We start from the raw sequence: 17,377 nt of genomic DNA on the forward strand, positions 1-17,377 counted from the left end.
TGGAGCATGTGAACGTGGATCAATCTTAACAGAGGGATTAGAATGTGCTATGCAGAACATCTCCACAAAAGTGATAGTTAACGAACCTCAGCACCAGCATTCAAGTCAGATCTTCCTGTGAGACGGGATGTGGTTTATCGCCTTTACTGTTTGCCCTATCTCGAGCAATTTGTTCTAAAGATATAGATGATAACAACATCAGAGGTTTTAGGGTGGGTTACAGTGAAGTAAAATGTTGGCATACGCGGATGACGTCGCTGTTTTTGTGATGGCACGCGAGTGTAAGCAATGCTGTGAATGTTGTGACAAAATATTGTAAAATGACAGGAGCGTAATTAATTGGGCCAAGTCGACTCGACATATGGTATTGACAGTGGGAGGACACACCTCCATTTTTTGGAAAAAACAGTGTAAAAATTTGCCGACCAAGTACTTAGGGGTCACCACCAGACCCTAGACACCAGAACACCAGGACACCATGACACAGAACACCACCAGGACACAAAGAATATTTGGCAAGGAGAGGTGGAAGAAATGAAGGCAAAAACGGCCGAAGTTCGGTGGACGAGATCTGTCAATGTTCACCCGAGCAATGGTGTGTAAGTATTCTTGTGGCCAAAATTTGGTATGTGCTGCAAGCACTACGCGCATCAAGAGTCAGCCTACAAAGAATACACAGGCAGTTGCCATTTTTATTTGGGTTCCGTCTGGGAGCGTACCAGTCGCACTAATTTGTTCAGGACGGTGAAAAGTGGGGGCCTAGGGTTAGCTCATCTTTTGTTAAGACAGCTCGTGTCCAGATTTTTGTTTCTACGTGATCAAAAAGATTCGTTTTTGGCGCAGTCCTTCAAACGCGTTTGTGTAACGCGCTGCCTCAATTTGTTGTGTCCTCAAATTACACTATAGGACCAAGATTCAGAGGCTTCCTGCGAGAAGTCGTGCTGTCTTTTCAACTCTTACATGCGCGCTTTTCAATGGATTACCTTGCATCTGTTAAGCGGAAAAGACTGTACAAAGATTTACTTGATGTATCATTGCCTGTGCCTGTTTATAGTTCAATGTACTACCCTGAATCCAGCGGAAAAAATGTGCTGAAAAGAGTGAAGCGGATGCCGGTACGGTCATCCGTAAAACGTTTTCCTTTCAATTACACACTGGAACGCTTCCAGTGAAGCCATGGCTGAGGGAAAGGGGAATCTTTGTACCGTGGTCCGTGAACTGCCTGAGATGCAGGCAACCGGAAACCATTGAGCATATGTTCTTGATTGTTCAGATGCAGTGTTCCTATGAGGCATCCTACAACGAACGTTGAAAGAAGAATTACCGATTACACCGTACCGCATCCGCTTCTTGCCAACTGAAAACGCCGATAAGCCATATGATATGTTTATGGCACTTTGTTTACAGAGCGTCTGGAAGACACGAATGGATGTGCGCCATGAGAGGCTACTTATTCGTTCTGCGAAGATCATTTTATGGAAAGCATGCTGTATCTGCGTGAAGCTTACCGAGCGAGAAAAGAACCACCCGAATGGATACATCGTATTGGATGAACTAGTGGCGATCAAGTGTTTTAACTACTTGCAAGGACCCAAGAAGGTCATTGCTTTTATCATTGTAAAGTGTATAAGTTATCTGCGTACGTCGAAAACCGGCAATAAAGAAAAAAAAAGCCTCGGTAGCGCAGTAGGCAGCGCGTCAGTCTCATAATCTGAAGGTCGTGAGTTCGATCCTCACCCGGGGCAAAGGCAGAGATGTATTTTTTGCTGCCTTTAGCAATAGTGCTACTCATTTTTCAGGTACTAGAAAGGAAATGTGTTGCAATCTTGTGCAGTATCATTATTTCGCGACATTTCACTTTCTCAACGCCGTCTCAACTAGCAGAAATGAAAGTGGGCGTGTCTCCTCGTGTGTATTGTCCGCCTCGGTAGCGCAGTAGGCAGCGCGTCAGTCTCATAATCTGAAGGTCGTGTGTTTGATCCTCACCCGCGGCAAAGGCGGAGATGTATTTTTTGCTGCCTTTAGCAATAGTGCTACTCATTTTTTAGGCACTAGAAAAGAAGTGTGTTGCAATCTTGTGCAGTATCATTATTTCGCGACATTTCACTTTCTCAACGCCGTCTCAACTAGCAGAAATGAAAGTGGGCGTGTCTCCTCGTGGGTATTGTCCGCCTCGGTAGCGCAGGGATTCCACTTCCGGACGTCGAGGCGAACGGACGTGCCATCATGTGCTACGAAGGAAGCGGTCTCAGCGGCCATCTTGGCCGCGGAAACAGGAACATTCATGAAGACAACCAGGATTATCAAGTGATGCTGCCCCATCTGCCAAAAGGTCGGATTGTTCTTAATACAGTTTTTTTGCATGGTGATATCCGTGCTCGGCCGTACAGAGTCGAAGACTTCCGGGACGCCCTGGCCAGCCTGGAAATGCTCCCCGAGGTTGTGGCCTTGGGAGCTTTCCAGATGAATCATGTGTGGACCGTAACACTGAAGAGCTCCGAAGCCGTCAAGAAGTTGTTAAGATCTGCAACAATTACGGTCAAGAGCAGGCGCTGTCTAGTCGTTGACCCGAACAACCAGGACCTACGCCTTAAATGCACTGGGTGCTCTATAATGTCAACGAAGAAGACATACGTGAGGCTCTAGCGCCGTACGGTGAAGTTACGGAAGTTTCCCGAGAGCGCTGGCGTGCACAGGGCGTCACAGACAAGGGCTCCACAACACGTCTGGTTAACCTCAAGTTGAAGCCGGGCGTTACAAGTGATGATATCCCGCATCAGCTTCGAGTCGCGGGAGAGCCAGGCTTATTAGTGGTGCCTGGAAGGCCACCACTTTGCTTGCGCTGCCAAGGAAAAGGCCACGTTCGCCGGGAGTGCCGGGTGCCCCGATGCTCGCGTTGCAGCGTTTTGGCCATGATGAAAGCCAGTGCATGCCTACATACGCAAACGTCACAGGGCCGTTGAAGAATCCAGATTCCTCGGAGCTTGTCATGGACGAGGCGGAGGCTGAGGAAGCGGCAGCCGCTGAAAGTGAGAAGGTTAAACCGCAAGTAACGCCCACAGCACCCGCCCCCTTGCAGCTGGCCGTGATGTCCGTACCATGCGAGCAGCCGGCACCGCAAGAAAAGCAGTCTGACCCGGAAAAGGACAGGCTGCACCTGTCAAAAGAAGCCAAGGAAGACTCAGCTGCAGTGACTGACTCCAACGCGCTGAGCGCAATGGAGACAGATGCGACTACGTCGTCGAGTAAACGGGCGCACATCGAGACAGTGAAACTTGACGACCCGAATGGTGGCCTGAATGCCGAGGAGCCGCCTGCTAAAGCGGCACTGGGCCGACGGCCGTCATTCAGGCCGAAGCCGAACATTCCCCCAGACAAACATGTTGCAGACACGACGCCGAAGTAGGCGCCGGGGTCTGCGCTTTTTGGGTGCCAGCACATCAAGGTTCGAAAGACTTTCACACGCATGGACGGCTTCGGGGAGCGGAGACATCAAGCTTGTGTTGCAGAAGGTGCAAGCGTGTCAGAAAGAATTCTGCGAGGACTGGCCCAACCCGGTGAACTGTCTGCCGTGCGGTCGCGCACAGAGGTGAGCGTCGTGCGACCCGTTCGCTCCTCACAAAATATGCACGATAAACTGGGCAGCCGCTACGAGTAGCTACACTGAATGTAAGGGGTTTAGCAGCCCGGAGAAGGCAGTATCAAGTGAGCCGACTATTTTTAGAAAATGAGTTGGATCTTGTCGCAGTGCAAGAAACCAAAATCGAAAGTGAGGAGCATACGGACTGCATGGTGGAAACCTTTCGAACGCGCTACAATGTTTGTATTTGTCATGCTGTGGGAACATCCGGTGGATGCGCGATCTTCATCCGCAATAACCTTGGCATTTCGGATGTGAGCATTGTTGTTTCTGAAGCAGGGCGATTGCTAATTGTTGACTTTTATTTTTCCGGCCAGCCTTGGAGAGTGATATGTGTTTATGCACGTAATAACGCGAACGATCGCGTAGCCTTTTTCGGAAAAATCGAGCGTTACTTGAAGTGTTTGAAGCGTATTGTTATGCTTGGCGATTTCAATTGTGTTTTGATGGCTGAAGACAGAGCTAAGAATGTGTCTGGCCGCGATAAAAGTGCAAATGTACTGCAGGCGTTAATGCACGAAAATGATTTGGACGACTTGGGATGGCTTCTTTCGAATGGAAATCGGCCCGTGTTCACGCACTTCCAGCGCGGAAGTAGCGCGCGGCTCGACAGAGTGTATGCCTCGGTTGACTTTGTGAACATGTGCACTAATTATGAAGTAAAACATGTCTCTTTTAGTGATCACAGCCTTGTTATGGTCACACTCGGTGGCAAGAAAAGGAAAACGCAATTCAGCTGGGAGTTATGGAAGTTCAATGTAAGACTACTCGATGACGAATTGTTTAATGGCAAAGTAAAAGGAAAAATTGAAAGCATGACCCGCACAGCAGCAAAGTCACGTGCGGCTGAATGGGACCATTTCAAGAACGAAGTCAAGCTGATAGCGATCGAGAGGGGAACATTGCTCAGCCATAAAGAAAAAGAAAAAACAAAAGATTTGCAATGCCAGCTTGATTTTATGATCAGCATGGGAACAGCGAATCCCGGGAAATTCTGTAAAGAAATCCGTGAAGTTAAGGGTCAGCTCGAGGCTCTTGACGTTGAAAAGTATCGATCAGCAGTAGTAAGGGCGCGAGCTGAAAAGCTCTGGATGGGGGAAACTCCCAATAAGCGCGCATTGTGCGACGAAAGGAGATATGCAACACAAAATGAAATCCGAGAGATAAGGTATCAAAACAATATTACCAGTGACATTAACGAAATTGAACGAGCATTTGTTGAGCACTATCAGAACCTAATAGGTGAAAAAAGAAGCGGGAGCTCTCCGCTAGAGCCGGAGATTCTTGATTTAATGCCAAGGTTAGATGAAGATACTCGAGCGCTTTTGGAGCAACCCATTAGCGTAGATGAAATCAAACATGCGATCACCGAACTAACGTTGGGGAAAACACCTGGGCCAGACGGCCTTGGTGCCGCGTTCTACAAAGCTTACGCCGATGATTTGGCACCCATTTTGCATGCAGTAATCACAGAGGCGTTCGAAACGAAAGAAATGCCGCTTTCTTTCCGCGCCGCTCACGTAGTGCTGATTCCGAAATCTGACGACCGTACTAAGCTGCTATCTGTGGGGGCGTATCGTCCGATAACGCTCACAAACACGGACTACAAAGTTTACACAAAAGTGTTGGCAAAGCGACTGCAGAGTGTCATCAAACTTCTTGTTGGACCACACCAGACATGTGGCATAAAAGGACGCTCTATCTGTACAAATGTGCATGTAGCCCGCAGTATTCTCGAGTGTTGTGATATTTTTGGCGATCGAGTAGCTATGTTGCAGCTCGACTTAGCAAAAGCATTTGACCGTGTGTCGCATGAAGTTCTTTTCAGCATTCTTGAACATGCAAACATAGGCACTGTGATACTCGATGGTTTAAAAATGGTGTACAGTGACTGTAATATAAACATTGTGGTGAACAAGAAACTAACTGATAGTATTAAGATCAGATCATCAGTAAGGCAAGGTTGTCCATTGTCTCCTTTGCTCTTTGCAATTTACTTAGAGCCATTCTGTTTATCTCTAATAAGCAATAAAAGGATTAATGGCTATAAGCTTGAATCGTCACATGTTAAAGTGCTTGCGTATGCTGACGATGTGGCAATATTTTGTACGGATAGGGAAAGTGTGCAGGAGGCAATAAGCGAGACTCATAGATTTTGCAGACAAACCGGCTGCGAGATCAATTGGGACAAGAGTATCGGCTTTTGGCATGGAAGCTGGGATGTCACGCCGGCTGTCTTCGCAAATTTACAGTGGACTGTGTCTCCTTCGAAATATCTGGGTGTGCCTCTTGAGCACTACAATAGCACTGCACAATACTGGGAAGAAGAGACGTCGCGTCTAAAAGAGAAAACCGGAGGATGGCAAGGTCGCGATTTATCGATGTTTGCAAGGGCAACTGTTTGTAATTTATTTTTAATTGCCAAAGTGTGGTATGTTCTCCAATTTTTGACCATGACACGTGTGAACGTACAGAAAATTCACAGAGTTTTTGCTGTTTTTATTTGGGGTTCCACTTGGGAGAGGGTCAGTCGAACACACTTGTTTCGTCCTGTTCGAGATGGGGGACTTGGATTGTCGCATTTGTTCTTACGACAGATTGTTTCTCGTTTTGTCTTCTTGCGTGACCAAAGTGATTTATTTTTGCGTACGATGCTCCAGGTTCGCTTGAAGGATGTTCTTCCTGAAATTATTGTGTCTAGTGCAACGCCTGTAAACTGTGGGGTTAAAGGCTACGTGCGGGAGGTAGCAACTTCCTTCCGAATACTAAAAGCTCGATTTTCAATGCAATATCTGAGCACAGTGACAAGAAAGAAACTTTACAAAGATTTAGTTGAAGTTATGCTGCCAGTGCCTATGTACAGAATGATATACTATGGAAGCCCTGGGCAAGATGTTTTAAAAAGAGTTAAAAGGATGCCAGTGAGAGCAAATGCAAAATCTTTTTTCTTCAAGTTGCATACATCTACCCTTCCTGTGAAAACATGGTTGGCCGAGAAAGGAATATTCGTGCCCTGGACGACGAACTGTGTAATCTGTAAGAAACCCGAGACCATTGAGCACGCATTTATTGAGTGCTGGGATGCCGTATTTTACTGGGACATCTTGCAAAGAACGCTTAAAAAGGAACTGCCGATAACACCGCAGGGTATACGCTTCCTGCCGGTAGACAGTGATCAAGAGTTCCCATATGATATGATTATGCTCTTAGGCCTCCATAGTCTTTGGAAAACACGGATGGCGGTAACGCACGCTGATGTAAACCTGCGGTCAACCCGAGAAAATTTTATTGAAAGTATTGTTTTCATACGTGAAATATTTCGTGTACAGACGGAACCGCCTGATTGGTTGGATGTCCTTGATGAATTGGTGAAGTTCAAAGAATTTTAGCTTGCTACGGTGGCCCAAGTAGGCCAGCGTACTTTTACATGTGTATGTGTATCTGTGTGTGTGAATAAAACAAGGTTCATAAATAAAAAAAAAAGCCTCAGTAGCGCAGTAGGCAGCGCGTCAGTCTCATGATCTGAAGGTCGTGAGTTCGATCCTCACCCGGGGCAAAGGCGGAGATGTATTTTTTGCTGCCTTTAGCAATAGTGCTACTCATTTTTCAGGCACTAGAAAAGAAGTGTGTTGCAATCTTGTGCAGTATCATTATTTCGCGACATTTCACTTTCTCAACGCCGTTTCAACTAGCAGAAATGAAAGTAGGCGTGTCTCCTCGTGTGTATTGTCCGCCTCGGTAGCGCAGAGATTCTACTTCCGGCCACCGAGCGTGACGGACGTGAAATCATGTGCTCCAACGGAGCGGTATCAGCGGCCCAGCTTGGCCGCGGAAACAGGTTTACTGGCTCAAGTGATCAGGACTACGAATTGATTTTGCCGCGGCTACCAACAGGTCGAATTGTGTTAAATACGCTTTTTTTGCACGCCGACGTCAGAGCAAGGCCCTACAAGGTCGAGGATTTTTGCGACGCACTGGTCGGTTTGGCACTGCTCCCCGAGGTTATCGCCTTGGGGGCGTACCAAATGAACCACATTTGGGCTATCACGTTCAAGAGTGCCGAAGGAATGAAGAAGCTGCTCTCCGCCCGTGAAGTGACAGTGAAAGAACGTCGGTGCGTTGTTATTGATCCCGGTGACCAGGACGTGAGGATGAAGATCCACTTGATTCTGTACAACGTGCAGGATGAAGACGTGCGAACAGCCCTTGCACCGTACGGTACTGTGATGGAAGTCGCCAAGGAACGTTGGCGCGTTCAGGGAGTCATGGACAAAGGTTCGTCAACGCGTTCTGTCTCTTTGAAGTTGAAGCCTGGTGTTACAATTGAGGACCTGCCACACCAGCTACGCATTGCCGGAGAACAGGCCCTCGTTGTTGTTCCTGGAAGAGCTCCACTTTGCCTTAGGTGCCATACCTCAGGTCACGTCCGACGTGAATGTAAAGTACCACGTTGCAGTCAGTGCCACCGCTTCGGCCATGATGAGTCGCAGTGCGTCAAAACGTACGCAAATGTCACAGGGCCCATGAGAAGAGAGGACCATTCTGAACTTGTTATGGACGCGGATGAAGCCGAGGAGGCGGTGAGAACAGCAGAAAAGAACGTGCCGTCGCCATCTCCTACGTCTAACGTTACTAGCGGAGGCGGGGCAATGACACAGACCGAGGACAAGACCACTGTGCCTATTCAGGCTGTCGAAGACCTGAAAGTTGGTGCTGCGGAAGGACACGGCAACCAAAGTACTTCTACTGAAGGTGTAAAACCAATAGAGGACGAAGAAGGCATGGACGTCGTCCAACCAAGCTTGAGCAGTGCGACAGCAAAGAGGACTCACGACAAGGCCTGCGTCGAAGAGCCTCAAGGGCCTCCTACAAGCATAGACGAACCACCCCTCAAATCGGCAGGACTGCGCCGGGCGACGTTTCGCCCGAAACCCAACGTCCCGCCGGACAAAAGGCCGGCGACGACTACACCGACGTAGAAACCATGGCTCCCTTCTGGCTTGGCAAAGGACGAGAGGCGACGCCCGCGTATTGAAGAATGTGTTACAGTTTGCAACACAGGGCGTTTCGTCATGCGTGACTTTTCTTATCTTGATGTACAGTGGCGCGTAGTGTGCGTGTATGCGCCAAACAAGGAAATTGAGCGCAAAGCTTTCTTCGAAATGTTGCAGCCCTATCTGAAGTCTCCTAGATATATTATCCTTATGGGAGACTTTAACTGCGTTTGCATGCCCGAGGACAGAGTTACGAACGCGACCATTAGAAGCCAAAGCTCGTTACTACTGAGAGCAATTGTCCAAGACTACAACTTGGAAGACGTTGGGAGTGCACTGTCAGAAGGAGCCCGTCCGCAATTTACGCATTTCCAACGAGCAAGTCATGCAAGACTCGACAGAGCTTATGTGTCAGCTTGCGTGGTCCCAATGTGCAATGACTACTTGGTAAAAAACGTTGCGTTCAGCGATCATTGCATGGTAATGTTTTCACTGGGAACGAAGACCAAAAGCACGAAGTTCAACTGGAATCTTTGGAAATTTAATGTAAAGCTTCATTAGGATGAAATTTTTGTGCGTACAGTAAAAGAGAAAATGGACTGTTTACAAACGGGTGATCATGAAGACATTATTGCAAACTGGGAACATTTTAAAGAGGAAATAAAAATGAGCGCTATAGAAAGAGCGAGTGTGCTACGCCAAAAGGAGAAGGCTGACGAAAAAGAACTTCATAGCTATTTAAATTTGCTTCTTAGTTTGGAAAGCGCGCAGCCGGGCCAGTTTGCAAAGGAAATAAGAGAAACAAAAAATAAATTAGAACTGATGCACAAAGAAAAATACAAAGGAGCAGTTATACGAGCACGTACAGAACGGCTTTGGTTGGGCGAGATGCCGACAAAACGGTCCCTCTGTGACGAAAAGCGATATGCAGTCAACAACGAGATAAAAGGGATAGAATACAAGGGCGAAATTGCTCAAGATTCCAACACTATTCGGCGTGCGTTTGTTGATTACTACGAAGGACTACTGGGTCACGAGTCAAACGTACAAGAGGGCCTTGCGGCGGAATTTTTGGCACTGATGCCTATCTTAGATGATGAAGTCAAGCTTCGGCTTGAGGAGCCGATTAGTGTAGCAGAAGTGGAGCACGCAATCGACGAGTTAAGCTCTGGTAAATCACCTGGACCGGACGGGCTGGGCGCAGCTTTTTACAAAGCATTCAAAGGGGACATAGCGCATTTTCTGCACAACGTTATTCAAGCAACGTACGAAAAACAGATGATGCCTCCGTCTTTTCGACGAACTCGCATCGTCTTGGTTCCGAAGAGTGATGGCCCGGTTAAGAGATTGTCAGTCAAAGCTTATCGGCCCATAAGTCTCACGAACGTGGACTGCAAGATTTTCATGAAGGTTCTGGGCAGAAGGTTGCAGAATGTAATAAAAGATATCGTCGGCCCGCACCAAACTTGCGGAATAAAAGGACGCACCATACAGACAAATATTCATGTAGCACGGAGCATATTGGAATGCTGCGATGCATTTGATAAACGTGTAGCAATGTTGCAACTAGACATGGAAAAGGCCTTTGACCGCGTCAACCACCATATCCTGTTTTCTATTCTTGATCACGTTAATGTTGGCCGTGTGCTCTTGGAAGGAGTCAAAATGGCATATACTGGTTGTACGGCAAGCATCATTGTTAATAAGCAACTGAGTGAAAGTTTCGCTGTTCGTTCTTGAGTGAGACAAGGGTGCCCGTTGTCTCCATTGCTGTTTGCACTGTATCTGGAACCTTTTTGCCTGAAAGTTATGTCTAACGAAAAAGTGCGAGGGTTCACGATGTTGTCCACCGAAGTTAAAGTTCTTTCATATGCGGATGATATCGCTATTTTCTGTGAAGATAAAGACAGTATAGCTGAAGCGGTGAAAGACGCGGCTAGGTTTTGCAAAGCCTCCGAAAGCGTGATAAACTGGGAAAAGTGCTTGGGCTTCTGGCACGGCAATTGGGATTACACGCCTGTTATGTTCGAGAGCGTTCAGTGGGCAACGTCACCTGTCAAATACTTGGGAGTGCCGCTAGACCACCATCGAGAACCGGCAAAATATTGGGAAGCGGAAACTGAGCGCACACGAGAAAGTACGCAGAAATGGGGTGGCCGTGACCATTCAATTTTTGCTCGGGCCACAGTATGCAACCTTTTTCTGGTGGCAAAGGTGTGGTACGTGCTTCAGGCCGCTGTGCATGTCACGGACCAGCGTCCAGAGACTGCATCGAGTCTTAGCAGTGTTCATTTGGGGGTCGAGTTGGGAGAGGACAAGACGCACAAACCTCTTTCTATCTGTGGGAAAGGGGGGGCCTAGGTTTGGCTCATTTGTTTATCAGGCAACTCGTGGCCAGATTTCTGTTCCTACGAGACCAAATGACGCATTCTTGCGGACGGTAATACAAATTTGGCTCAAAGAGACACTGCCTGAATATGTTGTATCATCCAGCCCTGTGAAACACGTGCGGGTGCGCGGTTTTCTTTGGGAGGTTGTGCGCACATTGCTGATGTTGCTGATCTTGCTGATGTTAGAAGGAAACAGCTTTATAAAGATCTCATTGACACTATGTTGCCTGTACCTGTGTACCGTTCCATATACTGTGTTGGCTCGGAAAAAAATGTCCTGAAGAGAGTTAAGAAAATGTCGGTGCGGCCCTCGATGATAACATTCTTCTTTCAGCTGCACACTGGCACACTTCCCGTGAAGCCATGGCTTCAAGAAAAAGGAATATTTGTCCCTTGGTCCATAAACTGCTTAATCTGCCGAAAACCGGACACAATAGACCGCATGTTTCTTCACTGCACAGACTCTGTATTTCACTGGGACGTGCTGCAACGAACCTTAAAAAAGACGCTTCCGATATCGCCTTACGGTATGCGATTTGTACCGGTAGATGGCGAAGACGAAGTACCGTGGGACATGTTTATGCTTATCAGCTTACACAGTATATGGAAAAATCGAATGGCATTCAGACATGCAGATGAGACTGTTCTCCCCATACGAGAGTATTTTGTAGAGAGCATGTCTTATATGAGAGATGTGTTTAAGGCCCAACAAGAACAACCAGAGTGGCTCCGAATAATGGACGACCTTGTTCCGCTGAAACGCTTTTAATCTTTTGGTGTGAGCAGGGGAGATCACCGCTCGCATCTTTTACTTGTAAAGTGATGTAAGTGCTGTGTGTGTATTACTTTGTGTTTTGTACCAAGATGGTAATAAAGAAAAAAAACCTCGGTAGCGCAGTAGACAGCGCGTCAGTCTCATAATCTGAAAGTCGTGAGTTCGATCCTCACCTGGGGCAAAGGCGGAGATGTATTTTTTGCTGCCTTTAGCAATAGTGCTACTCATTTTTCAGGCACTAGAAAAGAAGTGTGTTGCAATCTTGTGCAGTATCATTATTTCGCGACATTTCACTTTCTCAACGCCGTCTCAACTAGCAGAAATGAAAGTGGGCGTGTCTCCTCGTGTGTATTGTCCGCCTCGGTAGCGCAGGATTCCATTTCCGGCTTTCGAGCGATACGGTCACGGAATGTCGCGCTCCGTCGGAGCGGTATCAGCGGCTCCAGCGGGTCGCGGGAACAGGTTTTTTGCTGCTTCTGAAGATTACCAAGTTATTCTGCCGAACCTGCCAACAGGAAAAATTGTGTTTAACACAGTGTTTATGCATGCTGACGTTACTGCTAGACCCTACAGAGTGGAAGACTTCAGGGACACATAGCTTCATCTTGGTGTGCTGGCCGACGTTATCACGTTAGGGGCGTACCAGATGAACCACGTCTGGGCTATCACCCTCAAGGACGCTGCGGCTACGGAGAAACTACTTGCTGCGAAGGACGTGAAGGTTAAAGAACACAAGTGCCTGATAGACGACCCTAATGACCGAGGTATTCGCTTCAAGATTCACTGGCTGCTCCACGGTGTTGCTGACGAGGATGTGCGTGCCGCGCTATCGCCGTACGGGAAGGTGGTCGACGTGTCAAGGGAAAAGTGGCGTGCGCATGGCGTTCTCGACAAGGGCTCTACGACCCGTACGGTTACCTTGAAGTTGGGGCCGGGTTTCAAGATCGACGACATACCGCACCAAATCAAGGTGGCCGGTGAACCTGCGCTAATTGTTGTACCAGGCAGGGCCCCACTTTGCCTCCGCTGCAAATCTAGTGGGCATATCCGCAGAGACTGCCAGGTGCCACGTTGTGCGCTTTGCCGACGGTATGGCCATGAGGACTCCCAATGTGCGAAAAGCTACGCAAGTGCTGCAGGATCCTTGAGGGGTGATGACACGTCAGAGCACGTCATGGACGAAGCTGATGCCCAAGAAACGGCGGGAGGTCAAACCTCAAGCGTCGAGGCGTCTTCTGGGCCGACCACGGTAGACGGGGCAGACAACAGCAAGTCTTCCGAAGAAGAGTTCCCACCCCTCTCCCAAGGTACGGATGTGAAAGCTGAGCCTAACAAGAACACCGAGGACGCTACCGAAGACGCCGAGGCGAGGCGTGACGTCCATACACGCGGAAGACGCCGCGTGTATGGACGTCACGGAAGCACCAAGCTCTGGTGTGGCAGCAAAGCGGGCTCACGAGGATACCAACGATACAACGGCGAACACCGACGGCGAAGGGCAACCACCAACCAAGGCGGCTATCGTTCTGCGGCCCTCACTGAGACCTCGACCGAACGTGGCCACCGGTAGAAGTGTGGCGGCAACGCCGCCTACGCCGCCAACGTAGCGTAAGATCTGCCATGGCACGACGCCCTGGCATGCGGCTTTTTGCTGAGAGAACCACCACGATTCCCAGCCTTTCTTCATAGTCACTATGGCTTCTATTCCTAAATTGCTACGTATCGCGACGATTAACGTCCGAGGGCTTGCGTCTAAACGAAAACAGAGTCAGCTGTACCGATTGGTGACAGAGTTTGACCTCGACATTGTGGCGATACAGGAAACTAAAGTTGATGGTGAAGTAGAGACTGGGAACATGGTTCGACGTTTTACGTTGTCTTATGACGCTGTGGTTAGCCATGCTGTAGGGACGTCAGCAGGTTGTTGCCTTCTTTTGCGCCAGAGCTTGGGCTTATCAATACACGCGACATTAAGTTGTCACTCAGGGAGGCTCATCATCTGCGATTTTCTTTTTGCCGCTAAGGAGTGGCGTATGATTTGTGTGTATGCACCTAACAATGCGGAAGAGAGGCGAACCTTATTCGAGCGTGTTAATCAATACTGTGACTGCCAGAAACTTGTCATTATTGCCGGTGATTTCAACTGTGTGCTTTCTGCAGCAGATAAAACTAGCAGACGAGATTTTAATGACATAAGCACTGTTATTCTTAGAGAAATTGTGAATGATGGTGGTATGGAAGATGTAGGGCAATGTTTGGAAGGTACGCGAACCGTCCAATTTACTCATTTTCAAGGATCGAGTCATGCCCGATTGGATAGAATATATGCGTCTTTGGATATTATACCTTTGTGTCAACAGTATCATGTTACGCCAGTCTCCTTTAGCGATCACTGCTTAGTTTATTTTACTATAGCAAGTCGAGAAGACTCAAGGAATAATTTTAATTGGCCGTTATGGAAACTGAATTGTAAGCTGATGAATGACGATGTTTTTGTGAAGCAAGTAACTGATTTATTTTAAAAACTCAAGGAAAACAACAAAATTTCTTGAGGAGAAAGATGGGAATTATTAAAGAATCAGGTTAAAATAAAAGCACTGGAACGTTCAAGTGCAGTAGCTAGAGAAGCAAGGTTTCAAGAAAAAAACACTACGCACGAAAATTCAACTGCTACTTAATCAAGAATCGCTCAGACCGGGTGAATTTATGGACGGTATACGAGTGGTGAAGCGCAAGCTGGAGCTTATCGATACCGAACGGTACCGTGGTGCCTATAATACGCGCAAGAGCTGAAAGGCTGATAAGCGGAGAATCGCCGACGAAAAGAGCGTTGGGGGCGGAAAAGTGGCATGCGCGAAGGCAGCAAATAGTAGAAATTGAACGTGCAGGTGTGATCACTAAGGATACTGACGAAATTGTTAGAACGTTTTCGGAGTACTATCGTGCGTTGTTTGCTCGCAGCGTAGTTGATATCGACCTTTTCAAACGTGAGTTTGTTTCCTTGATGACACGGTTGGACGATGTGACAAGAGAAGCTTTGGAGCAGCCCATCACAAATGAAGAGGTGGATTTTGCGATAGAAAACATGAACTTGGGGAAACCGCCGGGTCCAGATGGCCTTGGTGCAGCGTTTTATAAAACATTTAAGGGAACAGTCTCTCCAATTCTAACGCGTATTTATAACGAAGCTTAAGAGCTTAAGTCGCTACCTCCATCTTTTGTTACTGCGCATACGATTATTATACCTAAATCTGATGATACAGTAAAATTACGAAATGTAACTGCCTATCGACCCATTAGCTTGACAAACAGTGATTATAAAATCTTCATGAAAGTGTTAGCTAAGAGATTACAAACTGTTATCTCGGAAATTGTAGGGAAGCATCAGACATACGGCATTAAAGGGCGCTCCATCACTACGAACACTCACGTGGCACGTTCTATTCTGGAATGTTGTGATGTCACGGGTGCTGGAGTAGCCATGCTACAGATAGACTTCGAGAAGGCGTTTGATAGGGTTCCCCATGACGCTCTCTTGTGTGTACTAGACCATGTAAATGTAGGCCATGTTATTAGAGAAGGCGTCGCGATGGCGTACAGCTCGTGCACGACGCAGTTAATAGTGAATAAAGTGGTTGGTGAACGCATACCAGTGCTACGATCTCTGCGCCAGGGATGCCCAATATCAGCATTGTTGTTTTGTTTGTACATCGAATCCTTTTGTCTACATGTTATTGGAAGCGAGCATATACGTGGGTTCAAACTGCAACAGGTAGAAGTGAGGTTGCTGGCCCATGCCGACGACATTGCCGCTTTTTGTACGGATTATGATAGTGTTCTGCATGTTATTAAAACTCTGGAAAGGTTTTGTCTTTCAAGTGAAGCTGCGTGAACTGGGGAAAGTCTCTGGGGTTTTGGCACGGCTATTGGCCGTCTAAGCCAGACACTTTCACGAATTTAAGATTCGTGACCACTCCTGTTAAATATTTGGGAGTGCCCTTAGAAAATTATCAGGACAGCGAACGTTACTGGCGCAACGAAATTGGCAACTTACGCGAGAAAACCAATAACTGGAATGGCTGGAATCTGTCAGTCTTTGCAAGAGCGACAGTATGCAACTTATTTTTTATAAGTAAGTTGTGGTATGTAATTCAAGTGATACATTGTTCAAGAATGAATGTCCTGAAACTTCACAGAATATTTGCAGTGTTCGTTTGGGGCTCCTGATGGGAGCGAACAAGCAGAACCAATTTGTTTAGGCGAGTCCCTGATTGCGGGTTGGCGTTAGGCCATTTGTATCTATGTCAAATAGTTAATCGGTTTATGTTCTTCAGAGACGTAAAAGATCCCTTCCTTCGAACATTGTGCCAGGTTCGGTTGGGTAATGCCCTACCAGATCTTGTTGTCTCAACGGATCGCATCCACGGATGCATTCGGGGTTATTTGAAAGAGGTTGTTATGTCCACCCGTTTTTTGTGTGTGCGGTTTTCTACAAACTACTTAAGTGATGTGGGTCGGAAAAAGTTATACAGGGACCTGTGTGATGTGGTGTTACCTGTGCCGCTATATAGATCTTTGTACAGTACCTCAAGAGGAAAGGATGTGCTTAAGCGTGTCAAGAAAATGATGGTACCACCAGGCGTCAAAACATTTTTCTTTCGTTTACACACCGGGACACTGACCGTCAAGACATGGATGGCAGAAAGGGGACTTTTTGTGCCCTGGGGAGTACACTGCCAAATATGTAAGCGAGACGAAACTATTGACCATGTGTGTTTAGAGTGTTGGGACGCGGTATTCCTGTGGGACATTCTACAGAGGACCCTTAAGAAGGATTTTCCGCTGCACCCTCAAGGAATCCGATTCTTGGCTATCGATAACGAAGATGGAGTACCTTATGATTTAATTATGCTCATTGTATTGCACAGTGTCTGGAGATGTCGCAAGGCCGTCCGAAATGCAGATGTTGACGCCAGAGCAGCTCGCCAATACTTCAAAGAAAGCATTCACAGATATGTAGAAGAACAGAAAGCACGAATACCTGTGCCACACTGGCTGCCTTGTGTAGAATTGCTTTTGAATATGAAATTTATTTAGAATTACTTTCTCCAAGACAGGAGAATCCTTTTAGCATTTGACTATTTTTATGTATTTCAGTCCTGTATTTCTTGTAACTGGCAATAAAGAAAAAAAAAAGCCTCGGTAGCGCAGTAGGCAGCGCGTCAGTCTCATAATCTGAAGGTCGTGAGTTCGATCCTCACCCGGGGCAAAGGCGGAGATGTATTTTTTGCTGCCTTTAGCAATAGTGCTACTCATTTTTCAGGCACTAGAAAAGAAGTGGGTTGCAATCTTGTGCAGTATCATTATTTCGCGACATTTCGCTTTCTCAACGCCGTCTCAACTAGCAGAAATTAAAGTGGGCGTGTCTCCTCGGTGTGTATTGTCCGCCTCGGTAGCGCAGTAGGCAGCGCGTCAGTCTCATAATCTGAAGGTCGTGAGTTCGATCCTCACCCGGGGCAAAGGCGGAGATGTATTTTTTGCTGCCTTTAGCAATAGTGCCACTCATTTTTCGGGCACT

General features: G+C 47.3%; 1 protein-coding gene and 5 non-coding genes across 6 annotated transcripts; all 6 read left to right on the plus strand.

The window, feature by feature from the left end:
• The first annotated feature begins 1,672 nt into the window (after positions 1-1,672).
• Trnam-cau (transfer RNA methionine (anticodon CAU)) lies at positions 1,673-1,745 on the plus strand. The gene has a single exon. It is a non-coding gene; the product is annotated as a tRNA-Met (tRNA).
• A 5,378-nt stretch (positions 1,746-7,123) lies between these two features.
• On the plus strand, positions 7,124-7,196 carry Trnam-cau (transfer RNA methionine (anticodon CAU)). Its single transcript has one exon. It is a non-coding gene; the product is annotated as a tRNA-Met (tRNA).
• A 232-nt stretch (positions 7,197-7,428) lies between these two features.
• On the plus strand, positions 7,429-8,619 carry LOC119444663 (uncharacterized). Its single transcript, XM_037709029.1, has one exon. It carries the CDS (start codon positions 7,429-7,431, stop codon positions 8,617-8,619), a length of 1,191 nt encoding a protein of 396 aa, XP_037564957.1.
• Positions 8,620-11,907: 3,288 nt separating this feature from the next.
• Trnam-cau (transfer RNA methionine (anticodon CAU)) lies at positions 11,908-11,980 on the plus strand. Its single transcript has one exon. It is a non-coding gene; the product is annotated as a tRNA-Met (tRNA).
• A 5,015-nt stretch (positions 11,981-16,995) lies between these two features.
• Positions 16,996-17,068, plus strand: Trnam-cau (transfer RNA methionine (anticodon CAU)). The gene has a single exon. It is a non-coding gene; the product is annotated as a tRNA-Met (tRNA).
• A 177-nt stretch (positions 17,069-17,245) lies between these two features.
• On the plus strand, positions 17,246-17,318 carry Trnam-cau (transfer RNA methionine (anticodon CAU)). Its single transcript has one exon. It is a non-coding gene; the product is annotated as a tRNA-Met (tRNA).
• Positions 17,319-17,377: the final 59 nt, after the last annotated feature.

This window comes from Dermacentor silvarum, chromosome 3, assembly GCF_013339745.2.
Source record: "Dermacentor silvarum isolate Dsil-2018 chromosome 3, BIME_Dsil_1.4, whole genome shotgun sequence".
Lineage (NCBI taxonomy): Eukaryota > Metazoa > Arthropoda > Arachnida > Ixodida > Ixodidae > Dermacentor > Dermacentor silvarum.

Excerpts from the sequence above, each read along its gene's own strand:
- LOC119444663 (XM_037709029.1), top strand. The coding sequence starts at position 7,429 with ATGTGCTCCAACGGAGCGGTATCAGCGGCCCAGCTTGGCCGCGGAAAC.